Here is a 23,665-nt window from a genome sequence, read left to right on the forward strand (position 1 = left end):
ATATGATATACAATTTCGATATTTCACATATATAAAAATGTTGACATTATTGCTCATAGCAACTTTAATGTATGTTTTGTATACTAATCTTAAAATGCACTAGCATGTGTATATATAGGCCTAATTTATGTAGCTGCCAAAAGTTTAAAGTAGCCTATACTGTATTAAAAAGGTCTACTCAACTAAAGTGAGAGTATAGGCCTCGGCCCACAAAGAAATGCCTACACATTACTTGAATAATAGGCCTACATAGGCACCTGGTTCCTTTTTTCGCCACCAGTGACTCGCGTCTCACACACGCGCGCACATGCACAATTGCACACAGAATGACAGAAAGAGCACACAGCTCTCTGGTTTCCGTTTCACTTTAAGGCCACAGTCAGTCAGCCAGGCTGCCATCCATACAGGACGCGTCTGTGTGTATATATCTATCTCTCCATCAGCGCCATTGCTATATTAATATTATTCTGATAACCGCCGTCTCTCCATGAAACATACATCGAGGTGTCCTGCCGTAGGAATCGCGTGACAGTGACAGACACATGACGACAGCGACGAGCCGACGACGATGATGATGATGTTCGCTTCTTGAAAACAGCACCTGAGACACAGACACACACACACACACACACACACACACACTGCAAAATAACAGAAGCCAGCCACACACACACACACACACACCCCACTTCGTTACAGCTCTGATCGCTGTGGATTATTGCGGAATAAACACTTTTATTCATAATAATTCTACATGGTTTCCCGTGAGGATAACATAATCATAGACAGAATATTGTTGTTTATATCACCGCCGCTGTGTCGCTGCCGCTGGGAGAGAGACGGAGGAGGCAGCAGAGAACGCGGCCGGGCTTGTGTGCTACTTCATGGGGATGTGTTCTCGGCAAGAGAGGATACAGAAAGACGTGGACACCGTTGTTCAGAGGTGCAAGGCGGAGAAGGACTACTGCCTTTTCTCCGGTGAGGTGGTTCAGCCTACATTGTAGCAGCATGTATATATTATAGCCTATGCCGCTTATAGCCTCGGATCAAAGACCACCATGGATGGGTTTGATCGAGTCTATCCATTACTAGTATTTCATCCGAGGCTATAGTGTACCGTTGGTGCTTTCCATGTCAAAGCCAAAGGACCCATCATGCATTTGGCCAAGATGACACCCATCTGGTATAGCCTACCAGCTGGAGCCCTCCCATACACGATTTTGTGTTAACATGTTTAAAAAATATATATAGGGTTTAAGTGTTTATGACTGATTTTGATGCAATAGTAGCCTATTAACATGTTTGGGCGGGGGGCTCCCTGCAACCCACTGAACACTGAAGGACCACCCTGGGGGTCCCCGGGCCCTACTTTGAGAGACACTGATGTTTATCCATCCTCCCACCTACCCACCCACCGCCCTATAGCAGCTGGAATCTGGATGGATATGTGCCTCCCTTAAAATGTATACATCATAGACGTTTTGGTGTTATTATATATATACCCCAATATACAATACATTAACCTCACGATCAAATACAAATAGCATCATCACTTTGAAGTCAAGGGTTACTGGCTTAGAGACATGTTGAATTTCTCGTGGTGTGTGTGTGTGTGTGTGTGTGTGTGTGTGTGTGCTGGCGAAAGAAAGAAGACATACATTGATAATAGGCCCTATATAATATGGAGCCTATATTATACAGTGGTTCAGTACTGTTATAACTAGGCCTACCACTCGAAAATTACACACACACACACACACACACAGTCACACACACACACCACCACCAATATTGGGCTGCTATACGGTTCAAGTGGCTACTGACCCCCTCAAATACAATAAAATACAATTTATCTTTAGGCTAGCCTAGCATAATAAAAAATAATGCTAGCCCACATCAGTGATTCTCAACATAGGGTGTGGTGTAGGTGCATGGTACCAGGTGATCCCCCAGGACCCTATAGCGAAATCAGTTTGACCCCCTTTCAACCTATACATCAGCTAATAGCCAGTCTTCAAGCTCACAATGGGTTAATAATGTTTTACTAATATATCCATTATGTGGTGCGTCCGGGTGTCCCTGACAAAACAATTTCAGATGGGGTCCTTTGACATGAAAATGCTTGAGAACCATTAGTCTACTCTATACTCTACATCAGTGGTTCAAACTTTTGAGCCTGTGTCCCGAAACAGAGATTGTATGTCTCCCCGGGACCCAAACTAGTGAAAATAGCAGATCTACAAGTGCACAATGCTAGCGAGCGACCTATAATAAGTGTTCCGTGACCCACAGATGGGTCCCGACCCATTTGTGTTTGGGAACCAGTGGTCTATACTTGACATTTATATTATGTTCAGCACTTTGTCTCCTTTACATAAGCCCGTTTGATGTTGTCATGGAAACTAGACTTGTTGAAGACTTCCTGTGTCCCTGGCCCCGCATGTGCCAGATGCAAATTGCAAACTTTATTTCACCTCTTCTACGCTTCCATTTACAATTCATATCGACGGTAAAGATCGGGTCATCTTAATCACATGATGATGCACTCTGCACTCATAAGGCTCCATAACACTTGTTATACATGTTTATAACTATGCATTACAACTTATAGCACAGTTAATGAAGTATTATAAGTCCTGGTATGCATTATAAGTTCAACGGAACAGCACTAAAACTACCATAACTCATAGTCGGATATAAAGTGTCTTTAACCTACTTATTGCGACTGCAGTTCGCATTTACTATGAAAATGTGCATTTCCCGTCCGTCAGTCCGTCACCCACTCCACGCCTCCATATATGGTCATGCCTTGTGACATCACGTGACATCATCAGGGATGGAGATCCCTGATTTCATTCATATTAAGCCCATATATGAGAATGCCCATATGTATATGGAGTTCCCTGATGTCATCAATATTGGCCAGTAACTCCAAATCTGACCTCAAACCCTTAGATCTCCATATATGGAGCTGACCTGTTCTGACATCCCATATGTTGATCCTTTCCCATCCATCCTTCCTCTTTGATGTCTCCCTTTTGACTGATACCTGTCCATTCAAACTCTAGACGGGCCCGCCCCAAAGTTATTAGCGCAGCCACACACGGCAGCTGGCGAAAACTAGAGTTCTTAACAGGCCTGAAAATTAAGGCCCGGCGGCGGCCCTACCTGAGCCCTCATCAAACCCTGTACACTCAAGACACTGCCCCCGCTGCCACCCTTAGATCTCCATATATGAAGCTGACCTGTTCTCACATTCCATATGTTGATCTGACACGCTCCATAATTGTACTGTTGATCTGACCCCACATGCCAAAGCGCCACTTAATACTAATACGTATGATAATACTCTGATAAAGACCGCAAGGTCGAAACGTTAGTCGTTTTTGTATACTTAATAACCTAATAAAAGACTCTAAATGCTCCAGTCTCTTCTCCTTATACGTATTATACTCCATTGTACAAAGGTGTATGGCTTCTGAGCTCACTAATGTGGTATTGCCCAGCCCTAACTGTTCTACTCTTTTATTTTGAAGTGATATACATGGCCCAGCCTTAACTGTTCTACTGTTGTGTTCTAGATTTCAGATACGCTGACTCCACCTTCACATTTACATACTGCAAGGGTCCCAAAAGGTAAAACATTATTTTTTATCATAAACCTATTATGTGTGATGATGATGGTGATTATTACTTGCGCAAGCAGAGCGCGCAAGTAATCGTTTCGCTTGGTCTCTTCGAAGTGAAGACAAGTTTTCTTCAACGGTAAATCTGTGCCTGGTTTGCTGGGACTAGTTACAACATTACGTCATCCTTGAGAGAGTACATGGTGTGTATATGACGTAATGTTGTAACTTGTAACTTGTAACTTGTAACAACTTTTTGGAACCAAGTAACCACAGTATACTGCTAATCAAATTACAACTACATACTCTGTATGTAGTTGTAACTAGAACAACTACATACAGTCTGTGCCTGGTTTGCTGGGACTAGTTACAAGTTACAAGTTACAACATTACGTCATATACACACCATGTACTCTCTCAAGGATGACGTAATGTTGTAACTAGTCCCAGCAAACCAGGCACAGATTTACCGTTGAAGAAAACTTGTCTTCACTTTTTGGAACCAAGTAACCACAGTATACTGCTAATCAAATTACAACTACATACTCTGTATGTAGTTGTAACTAAAACAACTACATACAGTCTGTGCCTGGTTTGCTGGGACTAGTTACAAGTTACAACATTACGTCATATACACACCATGTACTCTCTCAAGGATGACGTAATGTTGTAACTAGTCCCAGCAAACCAGGCACAGATTTACCGTTGAAGAAAACTTGTCTTCACTTTTTGGAACCAAGTAACCACAGTATACTGCTAATCAAATTACAACTACATACTCTGTATGTAGTTACTTGCGCAAGCAGAGTGCGCAAGTAATCATTTCGCTTGGTCTCTTCGAAGTGAAGCCAAGTTTTCTTCAACCGTAAGTCTGTGCCTGGTTTGCTGGGACCAGTTACAACATTACGTCATCCTTGAGAGAGTACATGGTGTGTATATGACGTAATGTTACAAGTTACAAGTTACAAGTTACAAGTTACAACATTACGTCATATACACACCATGTACTCTCTCAAGGATGACGTAATGTTGTAACTGGTCCCAGCAAACCAGGCACAGACTTACGGTTGAAAAAAACTTGGCTTCACTTTTTGGAACCAAGTAACCACAGTATACTGCTAATCAAATTACAACTACATACTCTGTATGTAGTTGTAATGTGATTTGTAATTTGTAAATCTGTGCCTGGTCTGCTGGGAACAGACTACACAGATGACCATATCTCTTACGTCATCACTGAGAGCTAGTCATACATATACACACACCATGTACTCTGGTCCCAGTTCTCAACGATGACGTAATGTTGTAACTGGTCCCAGCAAACCAGGCACAGACTTACGGTTGAAAAAAACTTGGCTTCACTTTTTGGAACCAAGTAACCACGGTATACTGCTAATCAAATTACAACTACATACTCTGTATGTAGTTGTAATGTGATTTGTAATTTGTAAATCTGTGCCTGGTCTGCTGGGATGTATATTTCAACAAATTTGAAAGTATTATTACAGAAATTGAAGTTAGAGACACATATTACTCTGATCATGATTTAGTATTAATATCACTATAGTACAAAATGAATTTGAATGAATTTGAATGAATTTACAATAAGTAATAAAATAATTATACTGTATAATATATTTTAATTCAGTTTATATACCTTTTTTTTCATCACATATCAATGATTCATTTTTCTGTAAAAAAGTAGTTAGGTAGCAAATAGTTACACGTAATGATTATACATTTCAAACGTTCCTTCACAGAGATACTGAGATGTGATACTTTCCAGCGGTCGAAAGTACTTGCGCGCTCTGCTTGCGCACTAGTAGGCCATTTATGGCCTACTAGTGTGCAACAAGCAAGTATGCACTCGGCAGAGTGCAGTTCTAGTTTTATATTAGTATTATTAGATTAAAATAAGTGTTAAATAGCTCTATATTGCATTAGTAATTTACTAATTACAATGCAGGCATTTAGCAGATGCTCTTAATCCAGAGCGATTTACAATAAGCAAGGTAAACACATACATGAAATGCAGAGAGACAGTGTAGCCTCAGTAATCTAAGATATAAAAAAATAATATTCTGTAAATTGAAACTATATACACTATAGGTTGCCAGGTCAACAAATGGTCCTGTCATCTGTCTAAATAGCATGCTAACCTTTTCATAAGATTGCATGCTCGACAAGGCTAGGGCAAGTGCTGTGCACTAAGGTGCATGAAGAGGTGAGTCTTCAGATTACGGCTGAAGATTGGGAGTGAGTCTGCAGTTACAACTGCAATGGGGAGTTTGTTCCACAGTTTGGGCCAGAAGGGAGACGAGTCTGGTACGTGTGGAGCGTAGTCATTGCTGTGGAGTGTTTGTTCAGTAACAGGGGTCTCTCCAGCTCTTTCATAAGCCGAAAATACATGTTCAGGTTGGGATACCAATTCCAATATCTTTTTTATTGATTACCGGTAATTTAACCTAGGGACAATACACATCAATCAACATTTCAGTTTCAGTAGTCAATGTAAGTGTGCCACAGTTACATAAGAGTCTCCTTTCATTCGGGAGAGACCGAGAACTCCTACAGGATAAACAAGTTAAAAATCACACATGCTGCGGGTTAAAAATCAACTGTGGCTCCCGACATGCGTGGTGGGTTAAAAATCACCTGTAATGGTCAAGAGGTGCATGGGTGCAGGATCCAAAAAATAACTGTGAAAGAAGAGAGGAGATCCGCACACCTTTTAAAAGCTCCCAAAATAATTTATTGACAACAGAGCGGATAAAAAAAAACGTTTCGGCCTCAGGGGCCTTCGTCAGGTATACTCGATTAAAAATCACCCCGTGCCTTCTCTCTTCTGATTGAATGAAATTGGTGGCCCACCTGAACATGTTACTGAACAATATCGAGCGTTTAACTTAACTTATTTTAACCAATCACTCACAGCACCTTTAAGTCACGTGACTCATTTTGCTATGACGTTGATTGATGATTGAACAGAAACAGAATGAAAGTTCACTCAACTGGCATGACATCGTCCTGTTTCATCGCAATATAAAATTTCCACTGCAATATACATTTACTGTTGGTTTCTGGTTTCTTCTTCAAAGAAGAACTAATTAACAAATTAAACTCGTAATCGTTTGATAGGTTACCACTATGACGCTGTTTCAAGCATGCCACGTTCGAAAGCCTCTCTAACCTAAAGGGTTATTTGCTTATTTCACATTAAAACAATTCTGGGGTGATATAATTATCTCTGGCTTTTGTGTTTCACCCCAGACAGTTTTTAAGTTGCTTGATTCAATATTTTGATATTTGATATTAATTTTATCAGACACATGTACCGACCTCCCTCCTATATTATGAACCCATTGTAACTTTTAACATTTCAACCATGCTAGTTGATTAATTGAGAACATGTCCCTGCTTAATGGTGACTGACATTGTCCTTCTAATGCGTGAGGGGGCTGTTTTGTTCAAATGTTTTGAACCCCCCAAAAGGACGTGTGCTTTTAATGAGTCTAACATGGTTAACATGGATTTGAAGTTACAATGGGTTTATAACTTTATATACTAGGAGAGGGGCTAAATGAGCGAATGAGTGAGTGTCCATTTCTGTCTAACACGCCCCAAAACAACAGGGACAGCAGGTGTACAGAGTGCATAATATCCATAGTGATGAGAAGAAGAAGAATAGCTAGCGTGTGTAAGTAGAACAAAAAGCTCCTAGCTTGTCACCAGAACCCCTGAGACGCTGTGTATTAATAGCACTGCATGAGAGCCAGGACAGCCTGACCAAAAACACCTGACATGACTGTGACTTTTGTATTATCTTCTGACTTTTGATATTCCGCTTTTTGCTACCCAATTATTGATCATTTCGATAATTAACTTTTTTACACACGATTATACAGTAGGCCTATCTTCTTATTTTGATCATAAGACCAAATTACCGAATGCCTTCAGAATTTGTATGACACTGATGACACTAGTTACTATAGTCCTATAGTGGTTCTCAAATGTTTTATTTGCAAGGACCCCCTTAATGGAGAATTCCATACTAGAAGGCTTTCTTACCTTTATTTGTAGTTGTCTCCACCAAAGAGGTCCAGGTGTTATTTTGTGCAAAAGCGCAGTTTTGGCTATTTCCCCTAATATAAGCCCTCAATGAATTGCATTGAATTGAATTGAATGGGGCTATAGGGTGTTTATGTGTTCTGGTAATATTATTGTCCACTAATTTTGTATGTCCGTGGCAAAAATGGAATTTTGAAGAAAGAAAAGTCCACAGTATGACGTTGAACACTAGTTCCACGTTGTCAACACACTTTCACTCCCCAAAATGCATAATTATCGTGACTTCCCGGGACTAATGTGACCAAACGTCAAGCGTTTGTGACTTAATTGTCGGTATAAGAACCGGTGCAGCGGTGTGTCTATGTCCAGCAGGCAGCTGCAGATCGATAGAGTAGCGCATTTTAACGGCAGAGTACAAGGTTGTCACAGGTGCAAAAATAACAGACTTACTGCGATGGTACTTGTGGACCTGTTCTTTTTAAGCACGTGCCATCGCACAAAAGTTATGGTGTACAAGTACATGCAGGTCTGGGGTCTGACGCAGGTCTGTGCTCCTCCGTGAGTGGCTCAAAAAGCCATGCATACTTTCAACACTTGGAATTGGAAGTATTGTCATCATTTTACGTTAGTTTGTGTCAGTCAAACATTGTTGTTGTTGTTCATTGTAAACTTTGCGGGGAAGGCAGCATGATCTCTAGGCTAATCACTTTCAGTTTCAACCGCTGTCTATGAAGTATTAAACTGGCATATAAAGCCACATTTATACGCGAAACACTTAATTATAAATAATACTAATCTTTATTGTCCTGAAGGCTATTCATCTTCAAAGTCTGTAAAAAAAAAACACAACAACACATCACCAAAACATGATGCCCCCACTGTATACAGAACCATCCTATCAGCGGGGCATCTTCTTTGACCAGATGGCAAAAAGCGATACAGGGGATGATCAGTGTCATTTGATATCAAAAGTGCTAACTGTGATGGCCTTATTGTTCATATCAGAATGTGTGCGTGTGGGAAGTCGATGAAAATTTAAAAGTTTGTTTCTGTTAGGCATGGACAGTATGTTAAAGAAACATGCAGAACTGGGAACAGTACAACAGAACAGGCTGAATAATGCTTTTTCACAATAATAACAGAAGATTCTTTGCTGAAAACGTGAATTAGATGTAATATGTTGATCAAACCTAAGTCTATTGTCCAGAGTGAGTCCAGTATGTGAAACTGTCAACCTGTTCTACTGTTTTGCCATTAATGAAGAGTGGGTTAATTCCAGCGTGGATTGTTTCAAAGGCCAGTTATTTTGTTTTGTCCACTTTCAACTCTAGATAGGTGTCAGTGCACCACTAGTGTAAAATGAGAAATGGTGTTCTGATAGTCCGTAATAGAATTATTGTCATGGAGCGGTCCGACAATGGCGGTATCGTCAGAGTATTTAAAGTATGTGATGTAATTTGTGTGTAGTGTGTAGAGGAAGGGACTGAGGACACAACCGTTGGAGATAACGGTTGATGAGAATGATGTACACCTTAACTGTTTGTGGTCTAGGAGTGGAGAATGTTGAGGTGACGCAGTTTCGTGATCATGTTGTAACATCTGTGCCCAGAGTCACAATGGTTCCATGCATTTTTTGTTTGCTATGCACCATTTTTAATGTATTTTATTATTTTCTACCAATCCGTTGCGCTATGAAATGTTTCTAGTTATCTGCTGGACTATGCCATAAGAAACCAGTTGGATACATGTGTTGCTATGGCAACAGGCAGTGATTGGGAAGCCCCGCCCACAGCTCACCTGGCTGATGGAGTGAGGGGCAATCACATTGTTTGGGCCACCTGGAGAGATTGACTCTGGCAGTCCAGAGTGGAGGTGCAGAGAGACAGACAGGCTACTGCCGTGGGCAAGAGGAATATTTCCCATGTCTTGCCATTCTTTCCTTTTGGATTATTCCCTTAATATTGGATTATACCTCTGGATTTAGAGAACTTCTTCCCATTCCTGGAGTTTGGATATTGGATATTTGACCAGACTTTTCCAAGGAGTTTAAGAGTGGCCAGAGGAGACTGGCCACACTCTACAGACTGGTTTGGATTTGCGTTATTTTTTGGACACCTGAGTTTAGTTTTGGACACATTGAGTTTAGTTTGGACAGTGCTAGGACACTAGGACTTCACACCCCTACCTTTTGAGAGTTTTATTTAATTTTGATCTGATTAAGTGAACATTTTTGTGATCGAGAACTTGATTTTTCTTTTGATTTAATAAATCACAGTTAAGCTTATTTGCCGATTTGTTTAGTGATTCTTATTCTGAATTGACCCACCACCTCCCTCATTTTGCTATAATTGGTTTATTTAATTGTTATTATTGTAATCGTTATAATGTGATGGTGTTGAAAGCAGTAATATGTCCCGATCCAGGGACCACATCACACCAGTCCTCCCTGACCCCCATCACTGCAGTGATGGCAGGTCACAGAATCTGATGGGTAACAGCATGTGGTGTGATGGTGTGAGAGGCACGGCGCTTGTTATGATAAATGACTCATACCGTTTTCATATCATTTCCGTTTTCAGGAATCTGCTTCTGAACCCATTTGATTTGACGTTAGCAACCCGTTAGCATGCCCTTGCTGACGTCGACCCCAGGCAGGGTTTGAACCCACAACCTTCCGCATGAAAGGCACATATAGACCCGACCTTAATACCCCAAAAACATGCACAACAACAGTGGGTAGGATTGTCTTTGTGAAGCGGCCTGTCCCATGCAGTCGTCATGTAGTGTTGCATGGTGAAGTGCAGTTACTGTTTCACAACCACACACATGACTGTGTGTTTTCAGCTGAACAGGGAAGTTGCACATTTCCTGAAAAGCTGTGAGGTTGACACACATTGTGAGCCATGTGGCAACATCTGGACTTTAAATACAAAGACAGTCTGTCTCTCTGTCCGGGTGATGATAGTCAGCTCCACATACAGATTGGAGATCCATGTGTTGTACCAACCAACTTGGTTCATTTGCAAGTGTGACTCGCGTCGCGAGATTTTCAGGCCTTAAACAACAGAACTTCTTAATACGGAAAAGTTGAGAAGCAGGAGTTTAATCTGGTGTCAGTGAGGTCAGATGTAGATTTGCTACTCTATGCTCCATGTATGGCTATCCAGGGTTTGATGAGGTCAGTGTCGTGATCTTCATATAGAGATCCAGGTGATGATGGTCAGCTCCACATACGGATATCCATGTGTTGTACCAACTTGGTTCATTTGCAAGTCTGAGTCGCGTTGCGGCAACCACAGTGGTTATCATGAGGCGTGACTCACGAGTCACGACATTTCCATATATGGGCTTAATATTGATGACATCAGGGAACTCCATATATGGGGGGTGTAGACGTGACGTCACGAGGTTTAGTGAGGCGTAACGTCACGAGGCTTAATGGACTAGCAAACATATACTGTATGGAGGCGTGACCGACCGAACGACAGGTAATCAGTGACCGAAGGTCACTATTATTATTATATAACAATACAGAGATACTGATGATATGAGAGATCAGCATGTACAGTATATGGCATATGGTCAGACGTACAGTATAGGTGTGAGGGCTAGCATAGCTCCTCAAGTTTGTCATAATCTGCCCTTTGCAGAAGGCCAACAGAAATGCAATTTGTATCCGTATGTTCAATGTTCAAGGCCAAAAACACAATTTAATCATTCTTAGAAATGATTTGTGCGACAAGTAATCATGAATTAAAATGTTGCGATGGTGTCTGGTCTACCATGTGTGCTTCCATTCTTCTTGACATTTACAACCATGAATCAGGATGAGTGGTGAGAAATATGTGAGCTTAATTGAACACAATGTAATCTCAAGTAGTTTTTCATCATTTTGTATGACCTGGCCGAAAGCTCTTAATCATCATCAGACCTACAGACCTGTATGAGGTCATCAGATTAGAGCTCAACAGCTTCATTCTACTCACAGCACGTTGTATTAATCTGTCTTTTATGTCCTCATTCTTTAACACCTTTATTATAATTCACACATATTTCACACTGTCTTTGCGTCCAGGACTATATCTGACTCTAAACACGGTTCGGAAACGTAACTTCTTCGGTCCATGCATTCTCCCCTTCAGTATTACCAATTGTTATCGTATTTCATATCATTTTTTATTCATTATCCCTGATTTGTAACCATTACAACGAGGTGTAACTTAAAATGATCGTGGTATTTGACTGTGGTTATCAGCTCCCTGCAGTGCAACCGCGTTGGCCCCTTTCCCGCCAGGCTTACAGAGTAACCGGAGCGTGGCGAGGGTGGGGGTGACCTGGGACTGAGTTCCAAGTGAAGTCCTGGGGATGTCCAGGAGGTTGGCGTCACCCGCCAATGAGGGACTGAGAGGGGGCATGGCGTTGGATGAGTTCAGAGAGGTATAGCGGGGGGCCTGGTTGTTGAGGGCTTTGTATGTAATAGTTAGTCATTTGAACTCTATTCTGTGCTCGACTGGGAGCCAGTGGAGGTCACGGAGTAAAGCAATAGCAATATTGAAGACAAGGTGAGGATGCAAATTGTGATTGGCCAGAATGAGATGATGTATGATGACGTATGAGCTGACCAGTACAACCACAGTCAGTTACAGTTGAGCATGGAGCAGCTTCACTGAAGCGGTCCATATTTGCAATATAAGAGTGCCCCTCACTTCACACGGGTGTGATTTTATTGCAAATATGGACTGCTCCAGTGAAGCTGCTCCGTGCTCAACTGTAACTGACTGTGTTTGTACTGGTCAGCTCCCAGTATGACGTATTAGACTGTGGTTGTACTGGTCAGCTCCCAGTACATAATATCAGACTGTGGTTGTACTGGTCACCTCCCAGTATGACATTATTAGACTGTGGTTGTACTGGTCAGCTCCCAGTACACAATATCAGACTGTGGTTGTACTGGTCAACTCCCAGTATGACATTATTAGACTGTGGTTGTACTGGTCAGCTCCCAGTACACAATATCAGACTGTGGTTGTACTGGTCAGCTCCCAGTATGACATTATTAGACTGTGGTTGTACTGGTCAGCTCCCAGTATGACATTATTAGACTGTGGTTGTACTGGTCAACTCCCAGTATGACAGTATTTGACTGTGGTTGTACTGGTCAGCTCCCAGTATGACAGTATTTGACTGTGGTTGTACTGGTCAGCTCCCAGTATGACATTATTAGACTGTGGTTGTACTGGTCAGCTCCCAGTACACAATATCAGACTGTGGTTGTACTGGTCAGATCCCAGTATGACAGTATTAGACTGTGGTTGTACTGGTCAGTTCCCAGTATGACAGTATTAGACTGTGGTTGTACTGGTCAGCTCCCAGTACACAATATCAGACTGTGGTTGTACTGGTCAGCTCCCAGTATGACAGTATTAGACTGTGGTTGTACTGGTCAGCTCCCAGTATGACAGTATTAGACTGTGGTTGTACTGGTCAGCTCCCAGTATGACAGTATTAGACTGTGGTTGTACTGGTCAGCTCCCAGTACACAATATCAGACTGTGGTTGTACTGGTCAGCTCCCAGTATGACAGTATTAGACTGTGGTTGTACTGGTCAGCTCCCAGTACACAATATCAGACTGTGGTTGTACTGGTCAGCTCCCAGTACACAATATCAGACTGTGGTTGTACTGGTCAGCTCCCAGTATGACAGTTAGACTGAGAACGCCGTTGTTGCTCAGCAGCATTTCTGGTTAACGGCGGTGAGTGATGACAGGTGAAACATGGGTGATAATTGGTCACAACGGCAACCAGATGCTTCTCAAGCAGAAGTGTCGGCGCTGCCCACAGTGCCCAGGGCCAAATGACCTCCAGTTCATCTATGCCATCATCCACACCATACCGTAAGAGGCAAAACAAAAAGGAAAGCAAGCAAAAAGGAAAGCAAACCAAGACAGCCACAGTATTGCACATGCCTCGAGCCCATTTACATGTAGACATACCATTTTAGATGCTACGTTATTAGCGTTAATGCTAGCGAGCTAAAATGAGACGATTGGATTTTACATGGTCGGAATACTCCGTCATAAGCAGTTCATTTGTTAATTACTGACATTGTTATCATTGATCTAATAGAGCATGCCTGCTTGCTCAGGGGATAAATGTAATCTTGTAATGTAAATCGGATCCTGTGACAGGTGAGACATGACATGATTTAACAACCGTTTAATTAAATTAAATTGTATTAATTAAAAAGGTTACATAGTGAGGCTTTAATTAAAGAGCAATTATAAATGTACTCTATATTCCCATTTGTTTAATTGAATCTAGTTATTTAATCTAGTTATTACCCACTGTTGTTTTGGAGTTTGTTACAGCTTTTAGAATACACCGAGGATACGTGGGCTATTTAGAATGCAGGATGTGGGTTATGTGGTATCGACATGGTTTCATGGTCACACCGGTGACTGAGAACGTTTATTTTGTCACTTGTTTCCTGCTTCTGTTTCAATTCGTGGACCGCCATGGTGCTCCCATGCGTGCACTCGTTTGAGGTCCTTGTCACGTGCAATATTTAAACCGAGTCAATTGAGGGTGCGGTTGTAAATGTATGTGGCATCCCGTGAAACAGAGCTGTTATTTACATAAACACTTTTAATTAACCTTAATTGCGTTGACTCTGAAGACCCCTTCAACACTTAACTCTACATTCTCTACTCCGCTTCAGACTGTAGTGCCTGTAGCACTTGCCTTGACGCTAATGCAAAGGTTAAAATGTCATTTAGATATCATGTTAGACAGATGCCAGGTTCATTTGTAGACCTGGCATCCTATAGTTTGTATAGTTTGTATTACCTTTTTTTAATATATATATATATATATATATATATATATTGTTTAGACTGATGATAGGTCCTTGGTTTTCAGGAAGTGACATGCAAGCAAAGGTTTTGGAATCGAACCCAAGCCTCGCTTTCAGTCTGCATGTGCCTTAAACACTAGTAGGCCATCAGCGCCCGTCCTTCTACTGCAAATCAATTTGTCCGAAAATATCCGATCTACAAGCTCACAAAGCGGTGCAACCTGAGCTTGTAGATGAGCTTGTAGATCGGAATTGTAGGCGGAATGTTAAGCCATTTTCACAGACAATTATGAATGAATAGGGATACCATTGTTTGACAGTATCTCAGAGACAGCTTTTTTATTTTTGTACCCGTCCACAATGCTTGAGACGATTTCAAGGTGGCCCCATTTTATTCTCCATCGAGAAATTACTTCTGTGAACCAGGGGATGAGTGAGTGACGTCAGGACTTCGGCGCTCTTTTATAAGTGATTTTGAGCTTGTTTTAATGTAAATTAGTTTGTAAATATTGGTGGTTGGTTGAGATGCAGGTTTTGAGCTTGTTTCCTGATGTCGTTTAAACCAGTGGTTCTGAAACATTTTCATGTCGACAAGGACCCTCAAATGTATTTGTCTGCGGACCCCCTTTTGACAACATTTGATGCCAGGGACACCCATGCAAGATTTGTGTTGTTAAAATGTTTAAAGGATGACATTTTCCAACGATCTTATATAATTGGGCCTCACTAATGCTCATTATAAGATGGTACCATTTCTGTCTACTCACTCGGTGTCTCAGAGGTGGGCTGTAGACAGTTCAGAAACCAGTGACATCATCGATGGGGAATCCAAGCTAATGGAAACAGCAGAATTTATATTCCTGGAAAGTTAGCAAGCTATAATAAAATCTATTGTTCTTGCGTTAATACAAAATGTGAAATATTTTTAAAAATTAAAATAAAAGCCTCATGATGATGTCACTTGTAGATGGGTTTCTGAAGTGTCCACAGCTCTCCTATGAGACGATTTAGTTAACAAATGGTACTATTTTATCATGAGCATTAGTGAGGACCAATTATATGAAGATAAGTTGAAAATGTAAGTAGCCTATAAATAATATTCAAACTTTTTCACATTTTCTTCAGGATTGTTTTGAAAGTAGCAGATTGTGACGCACTGTAAGCTTGTAGATGGTCTATTTTCAAATAGGTAATGTTTGTTTAATTGCTCATAGCCTAGTCGCTTCTTTGGGGCACTGGTATGTACACTGGAATGGGGACTGGCGCTGCATGTTCGCTGCTCTTTCAAAGGACTTCCACAGAGGTCTTCCCTGGTCCAGTTTGACGGACCTGTACCCAAATAAACCCGTAAAACATTTACCCAGGCCAGAACCGAATGGAGTTCTGACCCCAAGTAGTACCAAGCCACTCGAGCCACTTAAATGATAACACCAAAAGGTCCCATGGCTTCATTCCTGGCCCGGTAATGTGTCGAGGTGTCCCTGAGCAAGACGCTCAACCCATAACTATACCTCCTCCCAAAAAATTAAATAAAAATAGAACTAAAACCTCAGTCTAATTAAAACTGCACTCATTTTCACCTTGCAAAATGAGTTGACATTTCCTAAAATGAAAACCATGCTGTTCGCTATTGGAAGGCTTTGTTGGTTGTTAATGAATACAATCTGTACTGAGTTTGTCTTGCCAAAAGCACCGTTGTTGCAGGGGCACTTATACAACTATAGTGGAACTGGGAATTTGAGGTCTATTCATTTTAAGTTTAATGCTTTATGCTGAGGAATCTGAATATGAAATCTAGAGGGAGGTTCCTCTTCAAAACCTGCTGCGTTCAGTTGAAAGAGGAAGAGAGCGACTTCTGAAGTTATGCTACAGTGTGTTGGTGTAACTTCTATTAGCCCATACAGTCCTATGTATGTGCTTTAGAGGTCTTCGGGTAAACCCGAGACCCGCTCCCCCCCTTTTTTCTCTTCCGGCAAGTAGCTGCCTGCATGCCTTGTGTCCCGTGACTTTAGTAAAGAAGGAGTAGCGCTACTGTGTAGACAACAACAAGAAAGAAAGCACGATACAACTCTTAATAATAACGTTGGCATGGGTCATTTGGGGCCTCGGGTTTTGTACGGGTACAGTCCAACATCTCTTGGTAATGCTCGGGGTCGGAACTTATATTTCTAATCGGAACTCGGAATTCTAACAATAGCCGGGTCCATTCGGCTATGTTAGAATTTTTCATTTACATTTTTCACGGGCCTATTTGGGTACGGGTCGGTCAAATTGGACCTGTGAAGACCTCTAATGTGCTTCCAGAAATAACATTAGTTATATGGTGTAGGAGCATCCTGAGCATGTGGTCACACTGGACAACACAGCTGTTTTCAGGGGTCTTCAGGTCAAGGAGGACCGCTTAGTTGAGAGAGAGATGAAGCAACCACTACATATTGTATTAAATTGTGTTGCAGACAAACCTTTTCATAGATGGCTTCATAGACTTGTTTGGCAGCATCGTTGGCGAAGATCCATGTATCATTCATAAACCACTGAAAAGACCACATAACGGAATAGTCCCTGCAGTGGATTTGGAATATGTCGTGCTTGTCAGTCAATGTGATAGAACAAATGAATGTTCTGTCCACGGCACGAAAAAGTATGAGAAGCACAGATTTCAAAGGCATTTGTAGAATCGGCCTCAGGTCTTAATGGGTTAAAGAGAGCTACAGTATAGGACTATAGGTGCATACTGTATGGACGACGCACAGGTAGAATTGCTGATGATCAGAAACGGAAGGTGCTTTGAGGTGTTTCCCGGGTCATGCAGCTGCATCAGCACAGCTACACAGTGCACACATGTGCACACAAACGTGCACACACCATGCACAGAACGTGCACACCTGTTTGTCAGCACTCTTTGATATGAGCCTCCTCTCCAATGACTCATTATTCATGCATTCAATTGGAAACGGCTGACCAGCAGCACACAAGCACATGAGGTTACTTACTATATGGTTTATTACATAGGCATGGGATCATGGCATGGGATGATGGGACATGGCGATTTCATGTCACACGGTTAATATTGTGGGCATAACAAATGTGATTAACAATATTATTGCAATAATCATCAACAGTCTTTCATCATCGTAAGTAATTTACAGGCAGAGTAAATAAATTGTTCAGCCCCTGCCAGCGATTTTTCGTTTTTTCCTAAGTAGTCACAGAATATTTATATCCAGCAGTGTTGGGCAGTAACTGTAGTTACTGGTGGTATTTCTGTAATATTATTACTTTTCCCAATAACGAGTAAAGTAAGGTATTACTCTGCCAAAACGGTAATATTATACCTATTTATTTTGTAAAATTGACACATTTTTGCTTTGTTGGCTGTTGGCTTTTTTTGTAATACTTTATATTTTTATTCTATGTGAACACCACGGTGTAGTCATACAGATACAAAAACCAACACATAGGACAACATAAAGACAAATAAAACCAGGAACAATGACATAGCGAGAAAGATAAATGTGATAGACAAAAGTCATAGCCGAAATATGTCACGGGTCACCTATGACCTATCAATATACACAGACAACAAAAACACTGTAGGCATTATGCATGGGCCGAAAGCCGAAATTAATTGTCTTTATCTAACCTTACAGTAATACATTTGTGGTTAGGTTTTTGCAGGCCAAATGCCTTGCCTAATGGAAAACATAAAACAAAGACAAAAAGGAAAACAAAAAATAAAAAGGTGCTGTTGGCAGTTCGCTTGAAAACATTTTATTTAAAAGGTCGAGAGAGATTGCTGCTTCATTGTATAGCCTTTTAGGCTGATTGGTGACTCTTCTTCTTAATATTATTATTCAAAACAATTGGATTCAGTTCTAAAAGAAGCTGACTAAACAGATTGTGTTGTTGGTACATCCATCCGCAAAAGTAATATGTAATTTTCTCTGGTTTTCTCTGCGCTTCCGCAAAAATCATTCTCTAGTTAACATTCATTGAAAATAGCATGCTGGCCAAAAAAGGAGAGGAAGGACGCAAGAGCCGACGAGATGCAGGCATTTATAAAATACAGTAACATGGAAGTGGACGGTGGCTGTTTTTTTTTTTTTTTGCGACCACGTGGTTTCCTGCTAGACTGTATCGTAAAATGATGCTGTTTGTTGTGCGGCGCTGTTTGTGTGCCCAAAAGGCCAGATGTGCTCCGCCTCATTTTGGCACGCATCATACACATACAGCAAGGTATTAATGAGGCCTTATAAATGCTCCACAGAGAGCACTCATTCCATTCGACCATGACAGTCCGTGATAATGTCACTGTGTGCAGTGCTGACTCCTCCAAGCTGGTATGATAAGGATTTCAATGAAGCATGCGCATACCTTAACCAAATTACTCACACTCTTTTGGCTCACGTCACCCCTTTAAGTAACCTTTTCATCCACGGCACCCCGGAATTACATTACTACTATATAGCACCTTACATTTATGTCAACGCTACATAAATATGTCAATCTTCCCCCCCTAAGTGATACAGTATATGTCACGAGGAAAACATGCAAAGGATATCCGTTTCCATTTGGACAGATTGAACATAACTTGGTGTTTTAGCATCTCTAATCTGGGGGTAACATTAGCCAAAAATAGTCAATCACCAAGTACAGTGCAAAGTATTCTTTGGACTTGCATCAGGGGTATGGCACTCTCACTTTGAGAAACCCTGCTGTAGAGAGAGGAATAAAAGTTAACTAACTAATTGGATAATTCTGTAGACTGTCAAAAATGTGCATACAGAAACAAAGCGATACACATTAATTATGCAGTAAAACTACGGTATGCCAAATGTATTCACCGACTAGAAAGGTGTGCTCCACGGAGCAGGTCTCCACACACTTTGGAAGGCTGTCAACCATAGCATGTAGGAGTAGTAGCTGTGTCCTACCTGCCAGTCCTGGCTGCAATTGCTCCAGCCAGTCTCCGACGGGATGCGGCTACGCTAGCCCTGGCAAGAAAAGCCCAGAATGCATATCTTGCACAAAGCCACAACAACACCGGCACCACTGCCTGGCTGGCAGCATCCTGGAAACAGTCGTGGGAGACGGCCGGGCCCTCCCGGATTCAACAATACATCCGGGACCCAGCAGGTGGCGTTAAAGGAGAAGACCTGCCACGCCATCTATGGACCTCGCTGAACCGTCTGCGCTGTGGCGTGGGACGCTTCAAGTCATCCATGAAGAAGTGGGGCCTATCGGATAGTGCGAGTGTGAGTGCGAGTGTGGCGAGCCTGAACAGACTGCCGAGCACATTATCACAGACTGCCCCCTATACAGCCCACCCTCAGAAGCTGGCCTTTTTTACTGACCAGAGACGGACCAGAGACGAGGGCATGGCTGCATGACACTGAGTTGGCCGTCTGATGATACACGAAAGAAGCTGTGGGTTTTGAAGAAAACACACAATGCCGGGAAAATGTAATGAAACTGCTACAAATGGCATGTGGAGAGAGAAGACCATTGTACGACCTTTACGGTTCAAGAGTTCTAGGCAGTTCTAGTGGGCTGTTGTAGCACCGCGGTGAGGTAAAAAGTGGTGTGATTGTGGCCTGGGCTGCTGGCGTGGTGTGGTCCGGGCAGCCTATAGGCTGCAATGCCAGCCTGACAGCGTGTCGCGGATTCGTATCCCGATCCCGACGACCTTTGCTGCGCGTCACCCCCCATTGCTTATATTTCCTGAACTTGTGCCCCCCCCCCTATGTGCCTACCCGCAAACTCAGATGGGCAGACCAGCTGCTACTCAAGGGGACCACCATGGCAAGACTCATAACAGAAGGTGATAGAGCCTTTGTTGTAAGGGCCCCTCACCTATGGTGGAATCAACTTCCATTGGAAGTTAGACAGGCTACCTCACTGGGCACTTTTAAAACTCTCCTAAAGACTCATTTTTATAGGATGGCTTTTTGTTAGAGCCTTTGGCTAATGTTTGTGCTCATTTGATTGCTTTTGTTTTAAATTGTAATTGGTTTTGCTCTGTTCTTTTGTTTTTTATACTTGGTTGTAATTTGTGTTGTGAAGCACTTTGTAAAGTTGCTTTTGAAAGGTGCTATATAAATAATGTTTATTATTATTATTATTATTATTATTTACTGTCAGTTTACACTAGTTTACAGGAAAAAAAATAGCCTATATAAAGAGGGTGTGATGTTGCGTGCAAAGTTTCCACGGCAATCAGACGCATTTGTAGCATTTTGTGCAAAACACATCTGGACTTGTATCGTGATACAAGTCCAGATGTATGTACTGTATACAAGTCCATATTTACACGCACACACGCACACACTCACGCGTGCGCAGTTTGAGAACCAATGAATTCATGTGTATTAATGGTTTATTTTGCTGTGTGTTCTTTTGCCTCTTGTAGGATTTCTTATTCGGTGCACGTCTCTGATGATTACCCAGGTAAGACCCTCCTTTGTCCAGTCCTTCTGTGTCAACAATGTGTCACACCACTGCTTATACAGCCTTTGGTGGGAAATTGAGCAGACATTGTGGATTTGTAGATCTGCTATTTCCACTATTTGTGTCATATTAGCTGGTTAAAGGAGCACGTCACCCATTTTCAACCTATCTTCCGGTTAAATCACACCTTTTCCACTTGATCTATTTTTGAATCACACATTCAAGCAATAATGTTAAACAAAAGCAGCGACAGCTTCAAAATTGGTGGTTAGTTAATATATTAACAGCGGAATATATTTTCTTAGAACAACAAAACACTCTTGACGCTTGTGTAGAGCAGGTGTTCCCAAACTTTTTTGGACCAGGTACCCCTTTTGGGGTAGATATTTTTCCAGGTACCCCCTCATCCTCGCAACACGGATAACAATATATTTACAACCACAAGCAGTGTTTCCTGAAGGAAAAAGGTTTGGCATGGTGCTGGGCACAGGCCGCAATTTTGATTAATTAATTAATTAGATTCATTCATTAATAAGATTAATACATTAAGATTAATTTGTATTATTGCTCTTGTATTGCTATTGGAGACACTGGGGGGACACTGGGGGACACTGAGGAGGCACTGGGGAGACACTGGGGAGGCACTCAGGGGCACACTGGGGAGGCACTGGGAAGGCACTCGGGGGCACACTGGGGAGGCATTGGGGAGGCACTCGGGGGGACACTGGGGAGGCACTCGGGGGGACACTGTCTAAATGTATACGTCTAAATGTATACGTCTAAATGTAGACGTCTAAATGTATACAGACGTCTAAATGTACGTCTAAATGTAGACGTCTAAATGTGTACGTCTTCTCTTATGGGGGTCCCTGGCATATCTTTTCAAATGGGGGTCCACAGGCTAAGTAGTGTCAATTTGGGGGTACTTGACATGAAAATGTTTGGGAACCACTGCTTTAAACACTTTAGCACTTTATGAACATGAACAAAATAGATGGGTCCCCCCTGGAACTCCCTCAGGTACCCCTGGGGGTCCCCGGACCCCACTTTGGGAACCACTGGTGTAGAGGACAAAGCGTATTTTCTGCATAAAAATAAGATCCTATGGGGGTTTAGACAAAAACACTTCCACCTTCACTTTAAATAATGTTCTATGTTTTCCATCACTTGAAACTGTTTAGGAAATATCGTACAAGTTTTCCACCCGACAGTGACGACAATGCTCCTTTAAAGCACAGTGACACTTTGGTTCAAGGTTTGGGTTGTGTAGTTACCATGGTAACTCCCAACTTTTAGTCGGATATCTTCAGTAGATTGATTATAAATAGACATGCCAAAGATAGCCTCTTCATTGACTTACACTGCACTGCTCTCAAAGTCACTTAGTTACAGCACACCCAATGAACTCCAACAAAGTAGGATTCTGATGGCCAGTGGCCAAGTTATTATTATTACTTAAAACATTGAGAATAAAACATTACACTGTCCAATCTGTATGGCAGAGTATGCCAAGCAAGAGATAATATACGCCGTGCCGGTAGGTGTTGAGAAATAACACTGGACAGAATGATTAAACATATTGAGCCAAAACATGTATATTTGAGAGACCACTACAGTAGCTCTCAATCTTTTTAGGCCGCGACCCCCCCCAAAATAATAATATTTGAACGGGACCTCCCAAAAATAATCATAATTTGAACTGGGGAGCCTTTTGGGGGCATCGGGGAGGAAAAAGGTCTTAAAAGTCATTAAATTGTCACTTCACTGTGATCTGGGAACCGGCTCAAAGTTATTGGGGGCAACCTGTTCCCGACCCACAGGTTGAGAACCACTGCTATAATAGTGTACAGCAACTGCCACTGTAAGAGCCTGCGAGGCTCCGTTTTTTTTTTTTTTTGCTGGGGAAATGGATTGTTGAGTGCTGAAAGGTCAAAGCCACGGGGTCACGTCCCGCTCTCTGTCGTCACGCTCTCCGTTCTGTTCTGGCCTCAGTGCTATGACCTAACACACATTTATGTGTTCATTAACTTGATGAGCTATTAGGTCTGTGTGGTGACAAGAGAGCCACTTTGGGGTCATCATGTCACGCAAGGAAGTTAACGGCCATGGATGATTAGTGCAGTCATTCATTTTGGACCAACCGCTCTGCTGTGGGCTACAGGAATTCACTAGGACAGTGTGGTTCTCCAGCCTTTTCGTACCAAGGACACCCAGATTAATATAGTTTTTGACAGAGAAGCCCCGTCTGAAATAAGCCCCATATAAGATCGGTGTATTTAAAATGTTTCAAAAACATAGTTTTTCACAAGTTTCTCAAGATTTTCGGAAAATCGCATGATGCAGATCTACAGCGCAAGCTCACGATGAATCGCACCGCGACGCGTGAGCTTGTAGCTCTTCTATTTCCTAACATGCGATGCATAGTAGAGGGCGGTTAAACTGATTTTTATTATCTAATTTAGCTGGGGACCCCCAGCAACCCTCTCAAGGACCGCACTTTGAGAAGTTGTTGATTATCTGCATTGTGGTTATTCTATTGAATACCTTTTTTTGATTAATCAAAGCATGACACATTGTGATCTTGTAGATTGACTATTTCCTTTATTTTGGAAAACTTTTGAAAATCATCAATGTCTGTGAAATTCCCGGCGAACTGGAGGCCGGCAACCT

General features: G+C 41.9%; 1 protein-coding gene across 2 annotated transcripts in view; it reads left to right on the forward strand.

The window, feature by feature from the left end:
• Window positions 1-334: 334 nt before the first annotated feature.
• parp8 (poly (ADP-ribose) polymerase family, member 8) overlaps window positions 335-23,665 on the forward strand; it is a 59,490-nt gene continuing 36,159 nt past the window's right edge. For both annotated transcript variants that reach the window (XM_080765448.1, XM_080765449.1), the window contains exons 1-3: window positions 335-978; window positions 3,582-3,636; window positions 20,958-20,995. In XM_080765448.1, the coding sequence (XP_080621574.1) occupies window positions 885-978; window positions 3,582-3,636; window positions 20,958-20,995 (187 nt within the window). In that variant the 5' untranslated portion in view covers window positions 335-884. The remainder of the gene's footprint in view (window positions 979-3,581; window positions 3,637-20,957; window positions 20,996-23,665) is intronic.

Source organism: Protomyctophum bolini (assembly GCF_963924005.1).
Source record: "Protomyctophum bolini genome assembly, chromosome: 6".
Lineage (NCBI taxonomy): Eukaryota > Metazoa > Chordata > Actinopteri > Myctophiformes > Myctophidae > Protomyctophum > Protomyctophum bolini.